The following is a 21,224-nucleotide window of genomic DNA, read 5'->3' as shown; positions in this document are numbered from 1 at the left end:
GAGAGAGAGAGAGAGAGAGACAGCGAGAGCAGGGGAGGGTCAGAGAGAGAGGGAGTCACAGACCGAAACAGGCTCCAGGCTCTGAGCTGGCAGTCAGCACAGAGCCCGACGCGGGGCTCGAACACGAACCGCGAGATCATGACCTAAGCGAAAGTCGGACGCTTAACCGACTAAGCCACCCAGGCGCCCCCCAGTAGTTCTCTTTTTAACTGAGGAACCTCTGTGCTGTTTTCCAGAGTGGCTGCATCAGTTTGTATTCTCACCCACAGTGTGAGGATTCCTCTTTCTCCACATCCTCACCAATACCTGTTGTTTCCTATGTTAATTTTAGCCATTGTAACTGTGAAGCACTTCACATCTGTATGTCTTCTTTGGAAAAATGTCTATGTCTTTTGTTTTAAACTGGATTAGTTGTTTTTTGGGTGTTGAGTTTTATAAGTTGTTTTATAGATTTTTGATACTCTTTGTCAGATAGGTCATTTGCAATATTTTCTTCCATTCCATAGGTTGCCTTTTAGTTTTGTTTCCTTTGCTGTGCAGAAGCTTTTAATTTTGGTGAAGTTCCAATAGTTTATTTTTGCTTTCCAATAGTTTCCCTTGCTTCAGGAGACACATCTAGTAAGAACTTGCTACAGCCAGCGTCAAAAGACATTACTGCATGTGTTCTCCTCTAGGATTTTAATGGTTCCCTGTCTCACATTTAGGTCTTTCATCCATTTTGAATTTATTTTTTTGTATGGTATAAGAACATGGCCCAGTTTCATTCTTTTGCGTGTTACTGTCCAGTTTTCCCAACGCTGTTTGTGGAAGACACTGTCTTTTTTTCCATTGGATATCATTTCCTGCTTTGTTGAAGATTGGCCAGACAGTTGCAGGTTCATTTCTGGGTTTTCTCTTCTGTTCTGTTGATCTTTTTGTCTATGTTTGTGCCAGTACCATACTGTCTTGATCACTATAGCTTTGTAATATAGCTTTAAGTCTGGAATTGTGATGCCTCCAGCTTTATTTTTCTTTTTTCAAGGTGGCTTTGGCTATTTGGGGTCTTTTGTGGTTCCATACAAATTTTAGGACTGTTTGTTGTAGCTCTGAAAAATGCTGTGGGTATTTTGATAGGGATTGCATTAAATGTGTAGATTGCTCGGGGTAGCTTAGATATTTTAACAATATTTACTCTTCCAATGCATGAGTATGGAATGTTTTTCCATCTCTGTGTAATCTTCAATTTCTTTCATCTTTGTTTTATAGTTTTCAGAACTCAGATCTTTTACGTTTTTGGTTAGGTATAGTTGCAAATGGGATTGATTCCTTGATTTTTCCTTCTGCTGCTTCATTATTGGTGTCTAGAAATGCAACACATTTCTGTATGTTGATTTTGTATCCTGCAATTTTACTGAATTTGTGTATCAGTTCTAGCAATTTCTTGGTGGGGTCTTTTGGATTTTCTGTATAGAGTATCATGTCATCTGGAAATACTGAAAGTTTGACTTCTTGGGTGATTTGGAACCCTTTTACTTCTTTGTGTTGTCTGATTGCTGAGGCTAGGATTTCTAATACTATGTTAAATAACAATGGTGAGAGTGGACATCTCTGTCTTGCTCCTGACCAAAGAGGAAAAGCTCAGTTTTACCCCATTAAGGATGATATTAACTGTTTTTTGTATATGGTCTTTATTATGTTGAGGTATATCCCCTCTAACCTTACTTTATTGAGGGTTTTTTTCTTTTTATCATGAATGGATATTGTACTTTATAAAATGCTTTTTCTGCATCTATTGATGATCACGTAACACGCTTGCAAATAGGAATAAATCTCACCTGATCATGATGAATGATTCTTTTAATGTACTGTTGGATTTGATTTGCTAGTATTTTATTGAGAATTTTGCATCATTGTCCATCAGGGATCCTGGCCTGTAGTTCTCTTTTTTAGTTAAGTCTTTCTCTGGTTTTGGTCTCAGGGTAATGCTGGCCTCATAAAATTAATTTGTAAGTTTTCCTTTCATTTCCATTTTTTGGAATAGTTTGAGAAGAATAGGTATTAACTGTTCTTTAAATGTTTGGTAGAATTCTGTCTGTGAAGCCATCTGGCCCTGGACTTTTATTTGTTGGGAGATTTTTGATTACTGATTGGGTTTCTTTGCTGGTCATCAGTCTGTTCAAGTTTTCTATTCTTCCTGGTTCTGTTTTAGTATTTTACATGTTTGTAGGAATTTATCCTTTTTTTTTTTTCCAGGTTGTCCAACTTGTTGGCATATCGTTTTTTAATATTCTCTTATAATTGTATTTCTGTGACATTAGTTGTGATTTTTCTCCTCTCATTTGTGATTTTACTTATTTGGTTCTTTTTTCTTTTTGATAAGTCAGGCTACAGGTTTATCAATTCTGTTAATTTATCAAAGAAACAGCGCCTGGTTTCATTGTTAGTTTCTATATAATTTATTTTTGGCTTTAAACTTTATTATTTCCCTTCTTCTGCTGGCTTTAGGCTTCGTTTTTCTTTTTCTAGCTCCTTTAGGTGTAAGTTTAGGTTGTTTATGTGAGATTTTCCTTGCTTCTTGAGGTAGACCTGCATTGCTGTATACTTTCCTCTTATGACCACCTTTGCTCCATCCCAAAGGCTTTGGGCTGTTGTGTTCTCATTTTCATTTGTTTCCATGTATTTTTTATTTCTTTTTTGATTTTCTGGTTGACCCATTCATTGTTTAGAAGAATGAATTAGTGGTCTTTTCAAAGTTTTTCTTGTGTTTGACCTCATAGCGTTTTGGTCAGAAAATATGTGTGTTATGATCTCAGTCTTTTTGTACTTGTTGACGCCTGATTTGTGACCAATTATATGATCTGTTCTGGAGAGTGTCCCATGTACATTTGAAAAGAATGTGTGTTTTGGGGCACAAGTGTGGTTCAGTTGGTTAAGCTTCTGACTCTTGATCTCAGCTCAGGTCTTGATTTCAGGGTCTTGAGTTGAAGCCCAGTGTTGGGCTCCATGCCGGGCATGGAGCTTACTTGAAGAGAAAAAAAAAAAAAAAAAAGAAAAGAATGTATATCTTGCTGCTTTTGGATGGAATGTTTTGAATATATCTGTGAAGTCCATCTGGTCCAGAGTATTATTCAACGTCATGTTTCCTTGTTGATTTTCTGCTTATGTGATTTATCTGTTGATGTAAGTTCGGTGTTAAAGTGCTCTACTATTAATTGTTTTATTATCAATGAGTTTCTTCATGTTTGTTATTGTTTTATTTATTTGGGTGGTTCCATGTTGGGCACATAAATATTTATAATTACTAAATCTTCTTGTTGAATAGTTCCCTTTCTTATGATATAGTGAAGTCTATTTGCATGATAGATGTTTCTTCATCCCCTCATTTTCAGTCTGCAGGTGTGTTTAGGTCTAAATTGAGTCTCTTGTGGGGCTCCTGGGTGGCTCAGTTGGTTAAGTGTTTTGCTTCAGCTTAGGTCATGATCTTACTGTTTGTGAGTTTGAGTCCTGCATCAAGCTCTATGCTGACAACTCAGAGCCTGGAGCCTGGTTTGGATTCTGCTTCCTCTCCCCTGCTCATTCTCTGTCTCCCTTTTTCTAAAAAAATAAATAAAGATTAAAAAATTAAAAAAAAATGAGTCTCTTGTGTACAGCATATAAGTGGGTCTTGTTTTCTTACCATTCAGACACCTGTGTCTTTTGATTGGAGCATTTAGTTCATTTACCTTTAGAATAATTATTAATAGGTATGTATTTAGTACCATTTTATTACTTGTTTTGTCTTTGTTTCTGGAGATTTTCTCTGTTCCTTTCTTTGTCACTTTTGGTTTTTCCATTCCACTTAGAGAATTCCCTTTAATATTTCTTGCAGAGCTGATATAGTGGTCAAAAACTCTTTATCTTTCCTATTCTGAATGACAGCCTTGCTGGGTAGAGTATTCTTGGCTGTGAATTTCTCTCATTCAGCATGTTGAGTATATCATGCCACTCCCTTCTGGCCTGCCAAGTTTCCGTTGAGAGATCTGTAGCTAGTCTTTTGGGTCTTTCCTTTATACCACATCTCCTTTATCCATCAGTTGATGGAAACTTGAGTTGTTTCCATAATTTAGCTATTGTATATATACTGCTGCTGTAAGCATCAGAGTACATGTATCCCTTTGATTTAGTACTTTCTTAATTCTTTGGGTTATAACCTAGTAGTGCAATTGCTGGATCATAGGGTAGTTGTACTTTTAACTCTTTGAGGAACCTCCATACTGTTTCTAGAGTAGCTGCACCAATCTGCATTCCTTGTTAATATTTTTTGAAGGATTTTTACGTTTATCTTTATGAGAGAGATTGGTCTGTAGTTTTGGCTTATACTGTTTCTCCTAATAGTATCTTATTTCTGAGAGAGAGAGAGACGGTGTGAGCAGGGGAGGGTCAGAGAGAGGGAGCCTCAGAATCTGAAATGGGCTTCAGGCTCTGAGCTAGCTGAAAGCATAGAGCACGACCTGGGGCCCGAACCCATGAACCCATGGTCTCATGTCATGAGATCATGACAGCCGAAGTAGGACACTTAACCCACTGAGCCACTCAGGCGCCCCAGTCTCCTAATAGTATCTTACTCTAGAATCCAAGTAATCCTGGCTTCATAGAATAAGTTGAGGAGTGTTTCTCTGTCAATTTTTAGGAAGAGTTTGTGTGAATTGGTATTGTTTCTTCCTTAAATACCTAGTGTAATTCATCATTAAAAACATCTAAGCCTGGAGGATTTTGTGTGTGTGTGTGTGTGTGTGTGTGTGTGTGTGTAAGGATTTTTAAACTGCAGATTCAGTTTCTTTAACATTTATAAAGCTATTCAGGTTACTTATTTTTCTTTAATGAGCTTAATAATTGTGTCTTTCATAGAATTTAAGTTGCTAAGTTTATTGGCATAAAATTGTTAAAAACAATCCTTTTTTATCTTTTTAATACTTTAAGAATCTGGAGTGATGTCACTTCTCTCATTTCCTGATACTGGTAATTTATGTCCTTTTTTTTTCCCCCAAGATTAGTCTAGTTATAGGTTTACCAGTTTTGTTGACCTCTGCATTGAACCAGCTCTTGGTTTTATTGAGTTTATTTTCTATTTCGTTGATGTTTGCTTTTATTTTTATTACTTTTTTCTGTTAACTTCAAATTTTATTTGCTCTTCTTTTTCTAGTTTCTTAAGATTGAAGCTAAAGCGAACTTATTTGAGACCTTATGTCTTTTTTAGAATAGGTATTTGATGCTAGAAATTTCCTCTTAGTACTGTTTTAGTGTTACCTTCCAAGATGGGTGTTTTCATTTTTATTTAGTTTAAAATACCTTTTAATTCCCCTTTTGATTTAATCTTTTACCCTTTATTTAGAAATGTATTATTTAGTTTCCAAATGTTTGGAGATTTTCCACAGATTTTTCTGTTATTTGTTTCTAACTTAATTCCATTGTGGTCAGAGAACATATTTTGCATCACTTGAATCCTTTGAATTTATTGAGACTTGTTTATGGTCCAGAATATTTTATTTCTTGGTGAATGTTTTGTGAGGAATTAAGAACAAATGGACTTGTCAGTTGTTATGTCACTTATTCATAGGAGGGGGCATTGCATTTCTGATGTAAATTGTGGATTTTCTACTTCTCTTTGCAGTTCTGTTGGTTTTTGCTTCATGTATTTTGAAGCTGTGTTATTAGTTGAATAAATGTTTAAGATTGTTATGTCTTCTTTTTTTTTTTTAATTTTTTTTTTTTAATGTTTTATTTATTTCTAGGAGAGAGAGAGAGAGACAGCATGAGCAGGGGAGGGTCAGAGAGAGAGGGANTCTAGGAGAGAGAGAGAGAGACAGCATGAGCAGGGGAGGGTCAGAGAGAGAGGGAGTCACAGATTGAAACAGGCTCCAGGCTCTGAGCCGGCAGTCAGCACAGAGCCCGATGCGGGGCTCGAACCCACGAACCGCAAGATCATGACCTAAGTGAAAGTCGGACACTTAACCGACTAAGCCACCCAGGCGCCCCTGTTATGTCTTCTTGATTAATTTGCCCCCGTATCATTATGAAATGAACTTTGTTATCATTGGTATTAATCTTTACTCTGAAATTTACTTTGTCTGAAATTATTATGGCCATTCTGACTTTTCTTTGATTTTGTTAGCATGGCACATTTTTTTCTATCCCATTGTTTTAAAATTATATCATCCTTGCAGAGCCCATGCTGATCTTCTCTGTAATTGTTCCAGCTTCAGTATATGTGCCCCTGAAGTGAGGACTAAACTATGTTTCTTTATATTTGAAGTGAAATACTTGTAGGTAGCATGGGGTTGGATTTTGTTTTTGACAGCCTCTACCTTTCAAATGGGGGCATTAGCATCATTTTGTTTTGATTTTCGCAGCAATCCTATGTGCCATAAGGAAACAGAAAGAATAAATCACTTTCCTTCCTAACTTTGTACATAGTAAATGGCAAAGATACCACTTAGACTCATAAACAGTGCATTCCATGATTCCTACTGGAAATTATTGGGGTTCTTTTTATTTTCTCCAGTTTTATTGAGATATACTTGACATACAACATTGTATTAGTTTTAGATGTATAATAATCTGGTGGGATTTTGTAGAGAAGTTTCAGAAAAGCAGAGGATTGACTTGGATACATTGGTATTTTATAGAATGTTCATGTTGATAGTGGTAAGAGGGATAGTTTGAATGGGAAAGTCTTATGTTAAGGGAATGATGTTAGGATGCTCTCATAGTAGTTGAGGAGAAAGAGTTTGATATTCTTTGCTAAGACATTGCCAAAGAGTATAAACAGAGGAGGCCACATCTGAAAAATATTTTTGAAGTTGAATTAGTAGCTTGATAGTTTGATGCAGGAGAGAATCATGAGAGAAATGGAGGAGATAGGAAGACCATTCAAAGGTGTCTTGCTTGTGAGCCTAGGAAAATAGTGACATCTAGAAGATTAGGAGGCAGGAAAGATTAAATCATACAGACCAATCATAGAGGGAAACCAGACAAATCCAAATTATGACATATTCTTTTGTTGTGGTTTTTTCCTACCATGACATTGACATTTTTGAAGAGTTGTCTTATGTATTACATTGTCTTATAGAACATACCATTATCTAGGTTTGTCTGACTTTCCCCCTGTGATTAGATTTTGGTTAAACATTGTTGGCCAGAAATACTAAATATTTCTCATTGGGTTGTATCAGGAGGTACATGATGTCAATTTGTATGATTATTGATGATGCTAACTTTAATCAGTTGGTTAGGATACTTTCTACTTGACCTCCTTCCTACAAATACACATTTATTTCTTAGTGATTATAATATACATTTATTTCTTACTACTTTGTATTCCCATAAATGAGTAAGTTATCTGTGGAATAAAACAGCAGAGTGTGTATATATTCTGTAATTTAATCCTCAGTTTTAAATGTGAATAGGTTTTGAGCTTGTATGGAAATAATGGTGTGAATGGAATGTTCTGATGGCAAGGGAAAGGGTAGGTATGAAATGAAGATGGACAGATAGAACTTTTGTGCCATGACAGAATAGGAAAAATTAAAGGTTTTTAACCTGAAGTTGGGGTGATACACTTGGATTTGAGTTTGTTTTGTTTTGTTTTAGAGAGAGATTTGAGAAACATTTATGACATTAAAATTAACAGAATTTGGTGACTGGTTGAATGTTGGCTGTAGAGGATTGAGAGTTTCCTGATGACATAATATTCAATAGGGTTGCTGACTTTTGCCTAGATTGTATTAAGTATAAAATTTAAGGAATTAGATTTTGTAAGTGTTATAGAGACAGGGCCTTGTGGATTCTCTTACGGTTTCTCTTATTCTTTGTACTTATTCTGCTTTTTTTGAAGACTGTTTGAATGATATTAATAATATGATTCTATTTAGGGTAATGATTTCTTCTTGATTTATTCTACCCGAAATGCACATTTAAAACTGCCACTAAGCCTTCTAATAGGATAGAACAGAGTCTGGTATAATCTCTTAAAATTATTTCACTAGGTAGAATAAGATTTTTGTTGCAAATAATCTGTAAGGTCACCTCTAGCTCTAAAATTTTGATTCTGTGGTAAATCTGTTTTTCTCTCAGACAGCATATTTTATTTCCTGAAAAAGTTTAACATTTTCTTTGTCTCTTTATGTTTTTCGAAGATGTTCTCAGTGCAACTGAGTCTTGGCGAGCAGACATGGGAATCCGAGGGGAGCAGTATAAAGAAGGCCCAACAAGCTGTTGCTAATAAAGCTTTGACTGAATCTACACTTCCCAAACCAGTTCAGAAACCACCCAAAAGTAATGTTAATAATAACCCAGGTATGGCCCTAACTTGTCTCCTTCTGTTGTGTTGTTGTGTTTTATATGTGTTATTCTCTGTGCTTTTCTTCATAGCAGGTTGTATAGTCAACAGGTATTAATAGCTCACCTGAAAAAGACAACTGAATAATAATTACAGGTGAGAGAATGAGTAAGGTGATTGTAATTATATTAAGAATTTGCTTTGTGGATACTCCAAAGATGCATTATTTACCTTTTAAATGTTGACAAAAAGACATTTGGCTACAAAGACCAGAAAGTATGACTGAGGTTTTTTTTTTTTTTAAGTTTTTAATTTTAATTCCAGTTAGTTAGCATATGGTATTATATTAGTTTCAGGTATACAGTATAGTGACTCAATAATTCTATACATTACTGTCTATATAGTAGATATTATATCTGCACAATATATCTATATTATATCTATGCAATAGATGCTGCTTTAAGTATTTTTGTGATAGACTTAAAAAAAAAAAAAAGACATTTTCCTGCCAAAAATGACTCTGTAATGTATTTAACTGGAGTTCTTGCGCTTATGCTTATAATTGCCTGATGTTTATTTCTTTCTCATGCAGCATGTGCTAAGTAGACACAGACGATTCTTTCAAGAACTGTTCTTTTTAAAGCTCCATTAATTTCCCATTACTAGTCCTTTTGCTTCTGTTCAGCTCATTTTAGTATTTATTAAGTAAGTTTAAATCAAAATGTTACTACAATAAAGAAACATACCTATATTGAAATCAGTAAGAGACTCTTTTTATAATTTTTAAAAAGTCTCTTCAGATTACTGATTGATCATTCATACCATACCACTGCCTCTATGTTTTATGCAGTTGTTTATATATATATATGTATATATTATATATATATATAAAATATATATATAAAATATATATATTTTTTAGAAATATAGAAATATAAATATATATAGAAATATAAATATAAAAAATATTTTCTATCTCATATATATATATATGATATATATGAGATAGAAAATATTTTTCTTTTCTGTGAAGATTTTATAGCTGTATACATAAAGCATATATGTCAGTGGTAAAGATCAAGTGCCAAGTGAATAATAACAGCCATCAGTATTGTAAGTAATGATAAACTTGGGTGAGAGTAGTTGAAGGAAGATAAGATCTTTGAATGGAGAGTAGACAGCTTTAAACAGTAGCAGTATTGTAGCCAGTGAGGTTTATCTGAGGCACGATTATTGCTAATTGAATGGAGAATAGACAGGTATAGAGGTAAGGAAAGAATATTCTAGGTGGAGGGAGTACTATGAGGAAAGGCATTGGAAACAGAACTCTGGACAATGGGTTTGGTAAAAAATAAAATATTGGGGGACGGGGATTGGTTTTTAATTAGATCAGGCAAGTAACTAGGAAGAGATAAGACCAGAGATACATTAGGGTTGAACTGTGATGGACTTGAATGCCAGATTTTGGAGAGTAAATTTTATTTATGGTTTAGAAGATTAATGTTTACAAGCTAGTGGATGATGTGTTTAAAATGCCATTTTAGGAAGTTCAGTTTTGTATGTGGATTGAAGGTGGGAAATGCTGAAAGTAAGATCAGTTAGGAAAGCACAGGTTATGGGTGAGGAAAGAAGAACAGAAGCTTCTGTGCACTGAGTGCTCTGCACCCATGGCTCCGCAGTGGTGCTGGGAGTGGCAGCAGGGATGGAACAGAAGGATACGTACTGCAGATCCAGTGGGTGAAGCCGTGTTAGAGAACGGGCTCTTCAGAGCTCAGAGTGTGAAGCAAGAGCAGCGTGTGCCCGTCTCTGCGTCAGGTCCACTCTCGAGGATTAGAAGGGGAGGTGAACCAGCAAGGAGTCAGAAGAAGGAAACAGGAGAGTCCAGAAGATCAGTGGAGATGAGTTTCCACTGTGTGAGTGTTGCAGTGAGTTGATAGAGTGAGTAGCTTTTGAAGGTAAAGTTTTAAAATAGAGCATAATGTTGTATACCAGCAAGTGCACAAATTACAGTTGTAGAGCCTTCATGGCTTTTTGCACTGTGAATACTTTACCAGGACCACGGGCTTTACCTGTGCCCCAGAAGCCTCCCTCATGGCCCCTTCTGGTGGTTAAACTCCAGGGGAAGCCACTCTTCTGCTTGTCTGTATTGGATTCGTTGTGCCTGCTTGTTGGAATATACACTATACTTAAAAAAAACTTTTTTTAATGTTTTATTTATTTTCTGAGAGAGAGAGAGAGACAGTGTGAGAGACGGCGTGAGTAGGGGAGGGCCAGAGAGAGAGAGAAACAGAGAATCTGAAGACAGGCTCCAGACTCTGAGCTAGTGTCAGCACAGAGCCCGACGTGGGGCTCGAAGCCATGAACTATGAGATCATGACCCGAGCCGAAGTCAGACGCTTAACTGACTGAGCCACCCAAGCACCCCACACTATACTTTTTTGTGATAGCTTATTTTTCTCAATGTTACATCTGTGAGATTCATCCATGTTGTATTTAACAGTATAGTATTTCATTGCTATATGGTATTCCATTGTATGAGTATACCCTAATTTACTTGTTCATTGTATTGTTGATGGACATTTGGATTGTTTCCAGTTTTGGGTTCTTAGAAATGAAACTGTTGTCAACATTCTTTTAAAAATTTTTTTTTAATGTTTTATTTATTTCTGAGAGAGAGAGAGAGAGAGAGACAGCATGAGCAGGGGAGGGTCAGAGAGAGAGAGAGGGAGAAACAGAATCTGAAACAGGCTCCAGGCTCTGCGCTAGCTGTCAGCACAGAGCCCGACGCGGGGCTCGAACTCACAGACTGTGAGATCATGACCTGAGCCGGAGTCAGACGCTTAACCGACTGAGCTACCCAGGCGCCCCTGTTGTCAACATTCTAATGTATACATTTTTGTTGGAGATGGACCTAATATTGGAACTATTGGGACGTGAGTTATACATGTATTCAAGTATAAATAAAATCAGAAGATGAATTAAGACCAGAAGTTGATGAGCATACACAAAAGACAGGTGTCATAGCTACTGTTCTTACATCAGTCTTTTATTCCTAGACCTATTGGGAAAGATAAGAAAGCTATTGAGGCATCAGTTAGACACAGTAAGGAAAATGTCACAGTTTTGGTCAGAAAGAATAGTGAATGAAAGCAAAAATTAAAGGATATCCTTGAAGAGAGAATTTCTGTGGACATTTCAGCTGGAACAACTTTGACCACTCTCTTACCTATAAGCGAATTGCTGTGAACTGTGAACATTCCCATTTTTAAGTGTTTTTGGGTTACCCAATTTGGAGGCCCAAGCATTTAGCTCACTACTTAGTTCAGCATTAAATTTTATTAATCGCTTTTGCCCTCTATGTTCTCCATTGTATTTAAGTATCTTTTATTTTTTAATTTCTACAACAAAAGGGGCAGGATGATTAAAAAAAAAAAAAGAAAACAAAACCCCCAAACCAAAAAAAATCCCAAAGCATACAGAAGGCACACAGGTGGTATGTGCCTGTAGTCCCAGCTGCTTGGGAGGCTGAGGCAGGAGGGTTGGTTGAGCCCCGAAGTCCTGGGCTGTAGTGAGCTGTGCTGATCAAGCACCCGCACTGATACAGTGCAGTGGCATTGATACAGTGACCTCCTGGGAGCAGGGGACGACCAGGTCGCCTGCAGCGGGGTGAGCCAGCCCAGGTCGGAACAGAACACGTCGGAGTAGTGGGATTGTGCTGGTGAATAGCCACTGCACTCCAATTTGGGCAGCATAATAAAACCTCCTCTGTTTTTGCCCCTCTCCTTTTAGAGAATCCCATGTCTCAAAAAAAAAAAAAAAAAAAAATTGCCCCCTTCCATGTTCATACTTAAACAACCAAAAAAATACACACATAATAAATACATACAAATACATAATGTCAAACTATAACAGTATATTTCTTAGCTGTTCTTCGGGGGGATGTAGTAATTCAGTGTAATTTCCCTAATAAGTGATGATGGTGAGCACCTTTTCATGTCTGTTGGTATTAAGATCTCCTCTGTTGTAGAGTGCCAGTTGAAATAATTTTACCATTTAAAAAAATGCACAGTGCCTGGGTGGCTCAGTTGGTTAAGCATCCTGCTCTTGATTTCAGCTCAGGTCATGATGTCACGATTTATGGGTTTGAGCCCGTGTTGGGCTCTGCACTACCAGAGCCTGGGATACTCTCTCTCTCCCTCTCTCTCTGTCCCTTCCTCACTCATGTGCTCTGTCTCTCTCTCTGAAAATAAATAAATAAACTTAAAAAAATGAGCCTTTTTGAAAATAGGTTCATATTTATGTGAAATTTGTAAAAAGAGTCCATAGAGCTCTCATGTACACTTACCCGGATTCCCAGATTCCCCAGTCATTAACATTTCTAACCATTTAAGAATAAGTTGTGGACATGTGGTCCCATTCCCCTTAGTACTTCCAAGTATTTTTCCCAAGTATATGGCCGTTCTCCTGAAGGGGAGTTGACGTTGATGTGGTATTATCCGGTAATGCAAAGACTCCATTTCTGTTTCATTTATTGTCCCAGTAACATCCTCTGTAGGTCTGTGATCTAATCAGGATCATGTACGTACCATTTCTTTTCATTCTACTTTAATCCTTATGTTTTATGACCATGACATTTTTGAACAGTACAGGCCACACATCATTTGTAGAATGCCCCTCGATTGAGTTCTTCTGGTGTTTCCTCACTATATATGCATTTTCAGCATGAATATCTCAGTGACCTAGGTTTACCTCAGTGTTACATAGCAGGACACACCCAATTTTGATTTGTCCCATTAGTGATGACTTTTGTCACTTGGTGAAGAGTATGTTTGCCAGGCTTCTTTATTGTAAAGTTAATTAATAAGTATGTTTTCTTATTATATAATAAATTAATAATAACTTATAAGGAATTAATAAGTATTTTCTGAGGAGAAACTTTGGGACTATATAAACATTCTGTTTCTCATCAAACTTTGTTTCACCTGCCAGATTTGGTATCTATTGATGATTCTTTCCTGAATCAATTAATACTCTAAGAGTGCCAAACGGTGATTTTATCTATATCTGTCTGTCTTTCTATCTATCTATCTATCTATCTATCTCTTTTTGTGGTTTAAAACAACAGAAATTTATTTCTCTCAAAGTTGCTATTTTAATTTCATTCTTTAAAAAATCGATTAGGTTGCATTCTACCCTAGAATTTTCTTTTCCCTCATTTTTCTGTTTGTTCATTTATTTATATCACTATAGATTTTTGGATTTCTAATTTTCTTTCTGGTTTATAATCTGTCATTATTTATTTTGATTCTCAATTTGTCACAGATTTAGCCAGTGGTATGAACCTTTCAGGTTGACTCCACTGTCCTTCTAGCGTTTCCTCATTATTCTTTGAGCACTTCTTACTTCTTGGCACAGTAAGATATTCCAAAGTCATCTCATATTTTCCTTGTTCTGGCTCTGGCACCAGCCATTTCTTCATGGAATCTTGGTTGATTAGTCAGTTCATTCTTTCAACGAGTATTTATTGAGCGACTACTATGCTCCAGGGACTATTCTAACTTCGTACAAAGCTGTTTCCTGAAGTGTTAGTATTATGTAGCTCCTTGAAAACTACATTTTTCTTCCATTTTTCACATAGGAATCCACAATTGTTATTATATACATTTGTATATATAATCAATTAGCCTTGTTCTATTTATCACCGGTAAGTATAAATTACTATACCAAAAAACCGGCAGAAATGGATTCTGTGTTGACGGTGTCAACCTTACAGCCGTGTAACACATGAGGAGTCCTATGTAATGATGGTTTTTAAGCAGCCTGGGTCCAGCTCTCACATGCTGGAGTGGTACGTAGCATTATTTGGAGGTTCTCATTCTTTGAAGTTATTCTTTAAATGTTTTCTGTGAAAGCATTACTGTGTAAGTAAAGAGGCTGTGTACATGCAGAGATGTCTAGTTCTTTATTAAACAGGTGGAGATACTTCGCTCTGAGCGTCGAAACCTCTTCTGCTCGGTTTGCACTGGTCTGCTGCTTCTCTGCTCTCCTTCACAAAGACCAGTGTCTAGCATTTCTGTGAAGAAAATATATGCAGGCTTACTTTCAAATGAGGAATTTACGTGAAATCATTTATTTATTCAAATGATATGAATACGTTACATTTACCTGGCTTAAAATCCAGTTTTGGTATAGGTGGCAGGACATTTATATCCTACCAGTGCATTAAAATCACCTTAATGATGCTTTTTAAACACATAGTTTCTTATTTATCGGCCTACCTAAACAGCAAGGTCTTTCAAGCTTTTGTTTCTTTCTGAACTTAATGCCACCTGTGTCTGTGTGATTATTGCCAAATCGAATTCAGAATGACATAAATCTTAACAACTGATTGATTAACATGCTAATTATTAAACTATGATCTGTATGAAAGAAGCAAAATTTAAACTTTTAACAGCACAGACTGCTCTCTGGTGTTAAATCTTTAGAGAATTTTAGACAATTTCTAATAAAGTTGACCATAAACCTACTCTGCGATCTAGCGATTCGCTGCTACGGATACCTGAGAACTGATTATGTATGTCTGCTAAAACATTGTGGCTTTATACTTAATTGTTCCCAACTGGAAACAACTCAGATGTCCCATTCACAGCAGAATAGAGAAATTAATGTATTTATTCAGTGGGATACTATTCAGTGATAAAAACAAATGTTTGAAATACTGATATATTTGACAAAATTGCTATGTTGAGTGAAGGAAGCAAGATAGAACCGTACATATTCAGGTTTGAAGAACAGGCAAAACTCTGATGACAGAAATCAGAGTAGGTAACTTGGGGAGGTGGGTATTGACTGGAAAAAGGCATGATGGGACTTTCTGGGTTATGGAAATGTTTCTATCTTGATCTGAATGGTGGTCGCTGAGTGTTTACGTGTGTAATAATTTGTGGATCTGTATGCTTAAGGGTTGTGCATTTTACTTATCTTTTGGCAAAATAACGTAGGAAAAAAAGAAAGAAAAAAGAATCCCTTTATTCTTGACTTTGTCTTCCTTTTCCCTGAGTGTGTTGGTATTAAAGTAGAGATTTGGATTAATTGAACTTACTATTCAAAATGTTAACTGTTCTTTTCTCTTTTTCTTATGCTTATCTTTTCCTTTTTTGTCTCCTTTGTCCTTCCACTCTCTTTATTTTTCCTCTTAACCTTGGTAATAGTTACTGTTCTTATACTTTTGAGTGGCTTCACATGAACGCTTTAGAAATGAGATATAAAGGGAGCACTTATTGACCCTTGATGATTGCTTATGCCATGGCTGCCAGTTGTGCATTTGTGTTGGGCTTTCTCACTCCTGGTGGGGGCTTTCTGCCAGTCCCAGTTCTCTGATGCAATAAGTGGACCCATTTTTGTATGTGATGAATGGAGTCTTAAATGTATATTGGAGAAGGCATCATTCAAGCAAAATGGTATATAATAGGATTTACACTGAAAGTAAATGATACTTTCTATGAAAACTTTAGATTCATTTTTATAATTTGTTATATGGAACATATATACATATGATTTACTAAATAACCTCTTGTGGTACTCAAAATAATGTGATGTAATTACATTGTGTGTTATTTATTATGGAATCTTTCAAACTGTCAGAAAAGTAGAGTAAATAAGATAGTAAATATCCCTATACCCCTCATCAGCTTAAACAGTTACCTTGTTTCTCATCTATCTCTCCTTTGAATTATTTTGAAAAAAGTCTCAGATATATCACTTCATCCAAAAATGCTTCAATCTGTATCTTTAAAGATTATTTATACAGAGCATTAGTATATTTATTTTGTCTTGTTGGTTATAGAAACTCAAAATTTAGTTTCAGTAGGTAAGTCCAAGAATTACTGATGACCCTGTATTCATTGCTAACTTCAGCTGCTTGATTTAGCAAAATATAAAAGTATTCATAGATGATAATGTTTTTAATGATTAAATAACTGAAAGTTTCCTGGGGTGAGTAATTTATCCTCAAGTTCAGTACTCTATCATAATCAAATTATGCAATCTATGAATCTTGTGTTCCCCTTGTTTTGAAACAGTATGACTTCCAAGTTGAAATTTTGGTCACAAATATATAAAAAACATTGCCAAACCCCCAAAGAGATTTCATTAGAAACAATTTTCCTGTTCTTGTAGGTTGTTTATACACCCCTGAGACAATCATACAGACAGGCCATCGCCTCCCACCGTCTTTCATGGTAATGACTTGTAATGTAATTGTGGCTTGTACGATTTATTATGGAAATATTTCACTTGTGTGCTTTAATATTTTTTTTAAACAGGTAGTATAACTCCAACTGTGGAACTGAATGGGCTTGCTATGAAAAGGGGAGAGCCTGCCATCTACAGGCCGTTAGACCCAAAGCCTTTCCCAAATTATAGAGCTAATTACAACTTTCGGGGCATGTACAATCAGAGGTTTGTATGTCTTCTTTGGTTTTGTTCTCATTTACCATTTTACGTAAAAGTTTCTGAAGCTCAAAGAGCATTTTCAATGTGAAGAGAATTCACTTTGGGCATTTTGCATGGAATTTAGATAAGTTGGGCTCTTATTTAAATAAGGAATATTTAAAGTAATACATTTTAAAAAATAGCTGGTTTTCAGGAACTAGTTTTTATGGAGTCATGAGAGCCCTGTGTTTGTTGCAGGCAGGGCCGTGATTTACAATCATGCCACAGAATAGTGCTGAGTTCTCAGTTGACTTGCAGGTACTTAGCTTAATTAGTGTTTTTCTTAATTTGTCCAAATACATTACAAACACGAGAATTTTTAATTTATAGGAAATTTGTTGGAAGAATTTATTAAGTCTTTCTACACATTGCATAATTTTGTGATAGTTACAAGTGTAACAGAATTTTCTTTCATAGGCAGGGCAGAATTTAAAAAAATGTTAAGTTTTTTGTTTTTTGTTAAGTGTTTTTTGTTCTGATCATTTATAAAAAAAATGTTTTTTGTTAAGTGTTTTTTGTCCTGATTATTTATAAAAGTCATGTAACTCATTGTAGAGAAAATAGAAAATGCAAAAAGGTAAAGAGAAAAGAAAAATAACTTGTAATTCCAGAATTAAATGCCTTTAATGTTTTGAAGCATTTTATATATTTTTTTATTCTTTGCACATTTATTTAACCAAATTGAAGTCATCCTTTAGATGCATTTTCTACAGAACTTTATGGAGGTACCATATATGAATGACAAAATGCACAGACCTTAAATGTACATTGTGGTAATCATTATGTATGTATACATATTTATACTTTAATGGATCGCTTTTTACATATGTATATCCTCACAACATGGTCAGAATGTTCCTAGCACCCTGAGAGATTCCTCAGACCTGTTTGCACCTACTACACCCCCTCCCAGGAGTAACCATGGTTCTGTCACTGTATGTTAGTTTTGTATGTCCTTGAACTTCATACGAACAAACTCATATAATATGTACTCTTTTTGGTTTGGCTTTTTTCACTTCGTATAATGGTTTCCTTGTTTATTTGTTTTAGTTTTTTGAGATTCTTTCTTGTTGGCTTTACTCTATCTGGATTTCCTTTGTTTATGAATGTATCATAATTTATTCATTTCACACATATAATATTGTGCTCTCTTTTCATTGAATATAGTGATCTTTTTTTTTTTAAATTTTTTTTAATGTTTTTATTTATTTTTAGGAGAGAGAGAGAGACAGCGTGAGCAGGGGAGGGTCAGAGAGAGAGGGAGTCACAGACTGAAACAGGCTCCAGGCTCTGAGCTGGCAGTCAGCACAGAGCCCGACACGGGGCTCAAACCCACGAACCGCAAGATCATGACCTAAGCGAAAGTCGGAGGCTTAACCGACTAAGCCACCCAGGCGCCCCAGTGATCATTTTTCATATATTTCTTTTAAAGTTTATTTTCTAGTGATCTCTATATCCAATGTGGGGCTTGAATTTATGACTCTGAGATTAAGAGTTGCGTGCCCTTCTGACTGAGCCAGCCAGGCGCCCCCAGTTTTCATACTCAAAAAATTTTTTTAATGTTTATTTATTTTTGAGTGACAGAGAGAGAGAGAGAGAGAGAGAGAGAGAGAGAGACAAAGCACAAGCAGGGGAAGGACAGAGAGAGAGGGAGACAGAGAATCCAAAGCAGGCTGTAGGCTCTGAACTATCAGCAGAGCCCAACATGGGGCTCGAACTCATGGACTATGAGATCATGATCTGAGCTGAAGTCAGGCGCTTAACTGACTGGGCCACCCAGGCACCCCCAGTTTTCATATTTTTAAGTGATTTTTGAAAAACACTTTTGATGGCTATATAATGCTTCATTTGGCCACCATATACTTTACAGGGATATAAACAAGTATAAACAAAGAATACTTGATAAGCATATAAACAAAATGTTTTTGTTTTTGATCATCTAAGTAGTTTCCCTTTTCTTTGGCAATTATAAATAATATTCCAGCAAACAATTTTTTCATAACAAATTTTTTATTCACATCACTGATTATTTTCTTAAAATAGATTACTATAAGGGGAATATTAGGTTGAAAAAATAGTTACCCAATTATGTTAATTTCTTTAATTAGTACTTAATTAATTAGTACATTAATTTGTACTAATTTCTTAGAGTACAAATTTCTGTTACATTCTGACAGCACTGAGTTTAAAAATACATTGTCTTATTTGATAGTAAAAAGTGGTATGTTTTTACATTTTGATTTTATTGATTATTTGTGAGATTGAACAGTTTTTAAATATTAGACTCTTGTCCTTTTTGATTTGTCTAGTTTAATTTGCTAATTTTTGTTGCATTACTTGACCAGTCTTCAAATGTTTACGTATGGAGGGTATTAGCATTGTCTATTTTGTTTAATTTTCCTCCTTATAAAAACTTAGCTTTTAGTTTTGTGTTTTTGATGTGCAACAGTTTTAGATGTTATATGACCTAATCTATAATTTTTGTGTGTTTGATTTCTCCTATTGCTTTTATGCCCAAGAAATTCTTGTGGTCAGATATTTACTAATGCTTAAGAATATTTTTATTGAGATATAGTTGATATACAACATTATACAAGTTTAAAGTGTACTACATATTGACTTGGTACATTTATGTTGCATTATGATTGCCATTGTGTTAGCTGATACCTCTGTCATTCACATAATTATAATTTCTTCTAGTTTTGAGATGATGATGTTTTTGAAATCATTTTGTGTATTTACTAACATTACAGTTCAGATGTGAGGAGAAGCTATTTAGTGTACATATAACCTGATACCTTTTGGTATCTTTTTGGTAGTGTGTATTTACCATTTAAAACTCAGTCCTATTCAGATTTTAAATGGTTCCTTTCAATATTATTGCTCAGATTCTCTCACAAAAATGTGTACAATCTCTTAGACTTCTCCTTCCCACTTTTCTCCCAGGTGTGTCTGGGGGAATTTACTGTGTTGTTGTGGCAGGAAAGGAGGGACGCTCACCTTTGTGTGGTGTTCTCTATGGTCCTCTGGGCTTCTGGGCTCTTTGTGGTGCTGTCCCCTGCCTTGCAGAGAGCGGACACTTTTCTTGCCGCCTTGCTGGAATCTGTAGTTGGTGACGTGTAGTCCTGTCAGGTGACGCTTCCACAGAGTATTTACCATCTCCCACTTGCTCTTTTGGCCCAAATCCTTAACTGCCTTTGATTTCCTGCGATGCTGTTCCATTCTCATCCTCTTCTGTAGTGTCTCCTAATTGGAGCATCCGGTGGTAGGCTCACCAGCTCTCCAGTTGGTGTCCACACCCCATAGGTGACAAGAAGGGCATCACATTTCTCTTGTAGTTGCTTTACTTTCTCTTTTTCTGTATAACATACTCATTGCCTTTCTCATGAGCCTGAGGTTACCTAATATAAATAAAACTATTTGCCCACTTAAGCATAATAGATATAGTTGGTCACCTGAATTAGATATACCTTGCCTAGTTTATGCTTGCAAGATGTTCGTTCGTTCGTTCTTTCTTTCTGTCTGTCTGTCTCTCTATAAGTTTGTTTATTTTGTGGAGGGGCAGAGAAAGAGAGGGAGAGAGAGAATCCCAAGCAGGCTCTGCGCTGACAGCGCAGAGCTCAGTGTGGGGTTCAAACCCACGAATCATGAGATCATGACCTGAGACAAAATCAAGCTTACCGACTGAGCCACCCAGGTGCCCTTATTTTTAATGTACTATGATGAATAGTCTCATGAGGATATTATATTTAAATGCTTATTGTATTTTGATATCCATAGTCCATTATTGAAATCTTAACTAGAGTTTTGGTTAGTGAGTTTATTGCTTTAAATGAAAGAAATCTAACGCTAAAGCAATGAAAAATCAGACAATAATCTCTGTGAATTAGTAATATGGAGCTCCTATTTCAGTGGGGGAGGCAGTCAGTAATAAGTGGTTACTCACTGAGAAGGGGACTTTTGATAAATACCTAAAAGGAGAGAGGGAATAAGTAGTGAGAGTGTCGTGAGAGAGGGAGAGAATATTCCAAGCAGAACAAACAGCAGGTGCAAAGCTCCTGAAGTGGGAATGTGCCAGGAGTGTTGGTGTCTTCACCAGGAGGCCTGGAAGGCTGGAAAAGAGGGAACCAAGGGAGAGAATAGTTGGTATATGGGAATGTGACAGGGGTCATGTGGTTTGGTTTTATTTTTATTTTTTTATGTTTTTGTTTTTTGTATTGTAAGTTTTATGTTAAGACGTTGACATTTTTCCTTTGTTGGCAATTTCTAGTTTCAGGATCTGATTCCATGGTTGTCACGACGGGCACGAGAAGTTACTTATGACTTCTTTAAGCGTCGTGCCTTAGGCTCACTTAACGGAGAAAGTAGATTTTGCTTTCAGATTGTTGGAGAATCTTTTCAGATTGTTTTGAGATTCTATAGATCACACACAAAA

At 36.0% G+C, this 21,224-nt stretch overlaps 1 protein-coding gene and 1 non-coding gene across 6 annotated transcripts in view; one reads left to right on the top strand and one right to left on the bottom strand.

The window, feature by feature from the left end:
• The window catches only part of STAU2 (staufen double-stranded RNA binding protein 2), a 298,759-nt gene that overhangs the window by 44,493 nt on the left and 233,042 nt on the right, over positions 1 to 21,224 (top strand). For all 5 annotated transcript variants that reach the window (XM_039238380.1, XM_039238379.1, XM_039238381.1 and 2 more), the window contains 2 exons: positions 8,154 to 8,313; positions 16,621 to 16,756. In XM_039238380.1, the coding sequence (XP_039094311.1) occupies positions 8,154 to 8,313; positions 16,621 to 16,756 (296 nt within the window). The remainder of the gene's footprint in view (positions 1 to 8,153; positions 8,314 to 16,620; positions 16,757 to 21,224) is intronic.
• Positions 6,139 to 6,245, bottom strand: LOC120235886. The gene has a single exon (XR_005529523.1). It is a non-coding gene; the product is annotated as a U6 spliceosomal RNA (small nuclear RNA).

This window comes from Hyaena hyaena, unplaced genomic scaffold (genome assembly GCF_003009895.1).
Source record: "Hyaena hyaena isolate Hyena2069 unplaced genomic scaffold, ASM300989v1 scaffold_139, whole genome shotgun sequence".
NCBI classification, from domain to species: Eukaryota; Metazoa; Chordata; class Mammalia; order Carnivora; family Hyaenidae; genus Hyaena; species Hyaena hyaena.
Note: the sequence above shows the minus strand (reverse complement) of the source record. Positions and strands in the feature narration are given on the sequence as shown.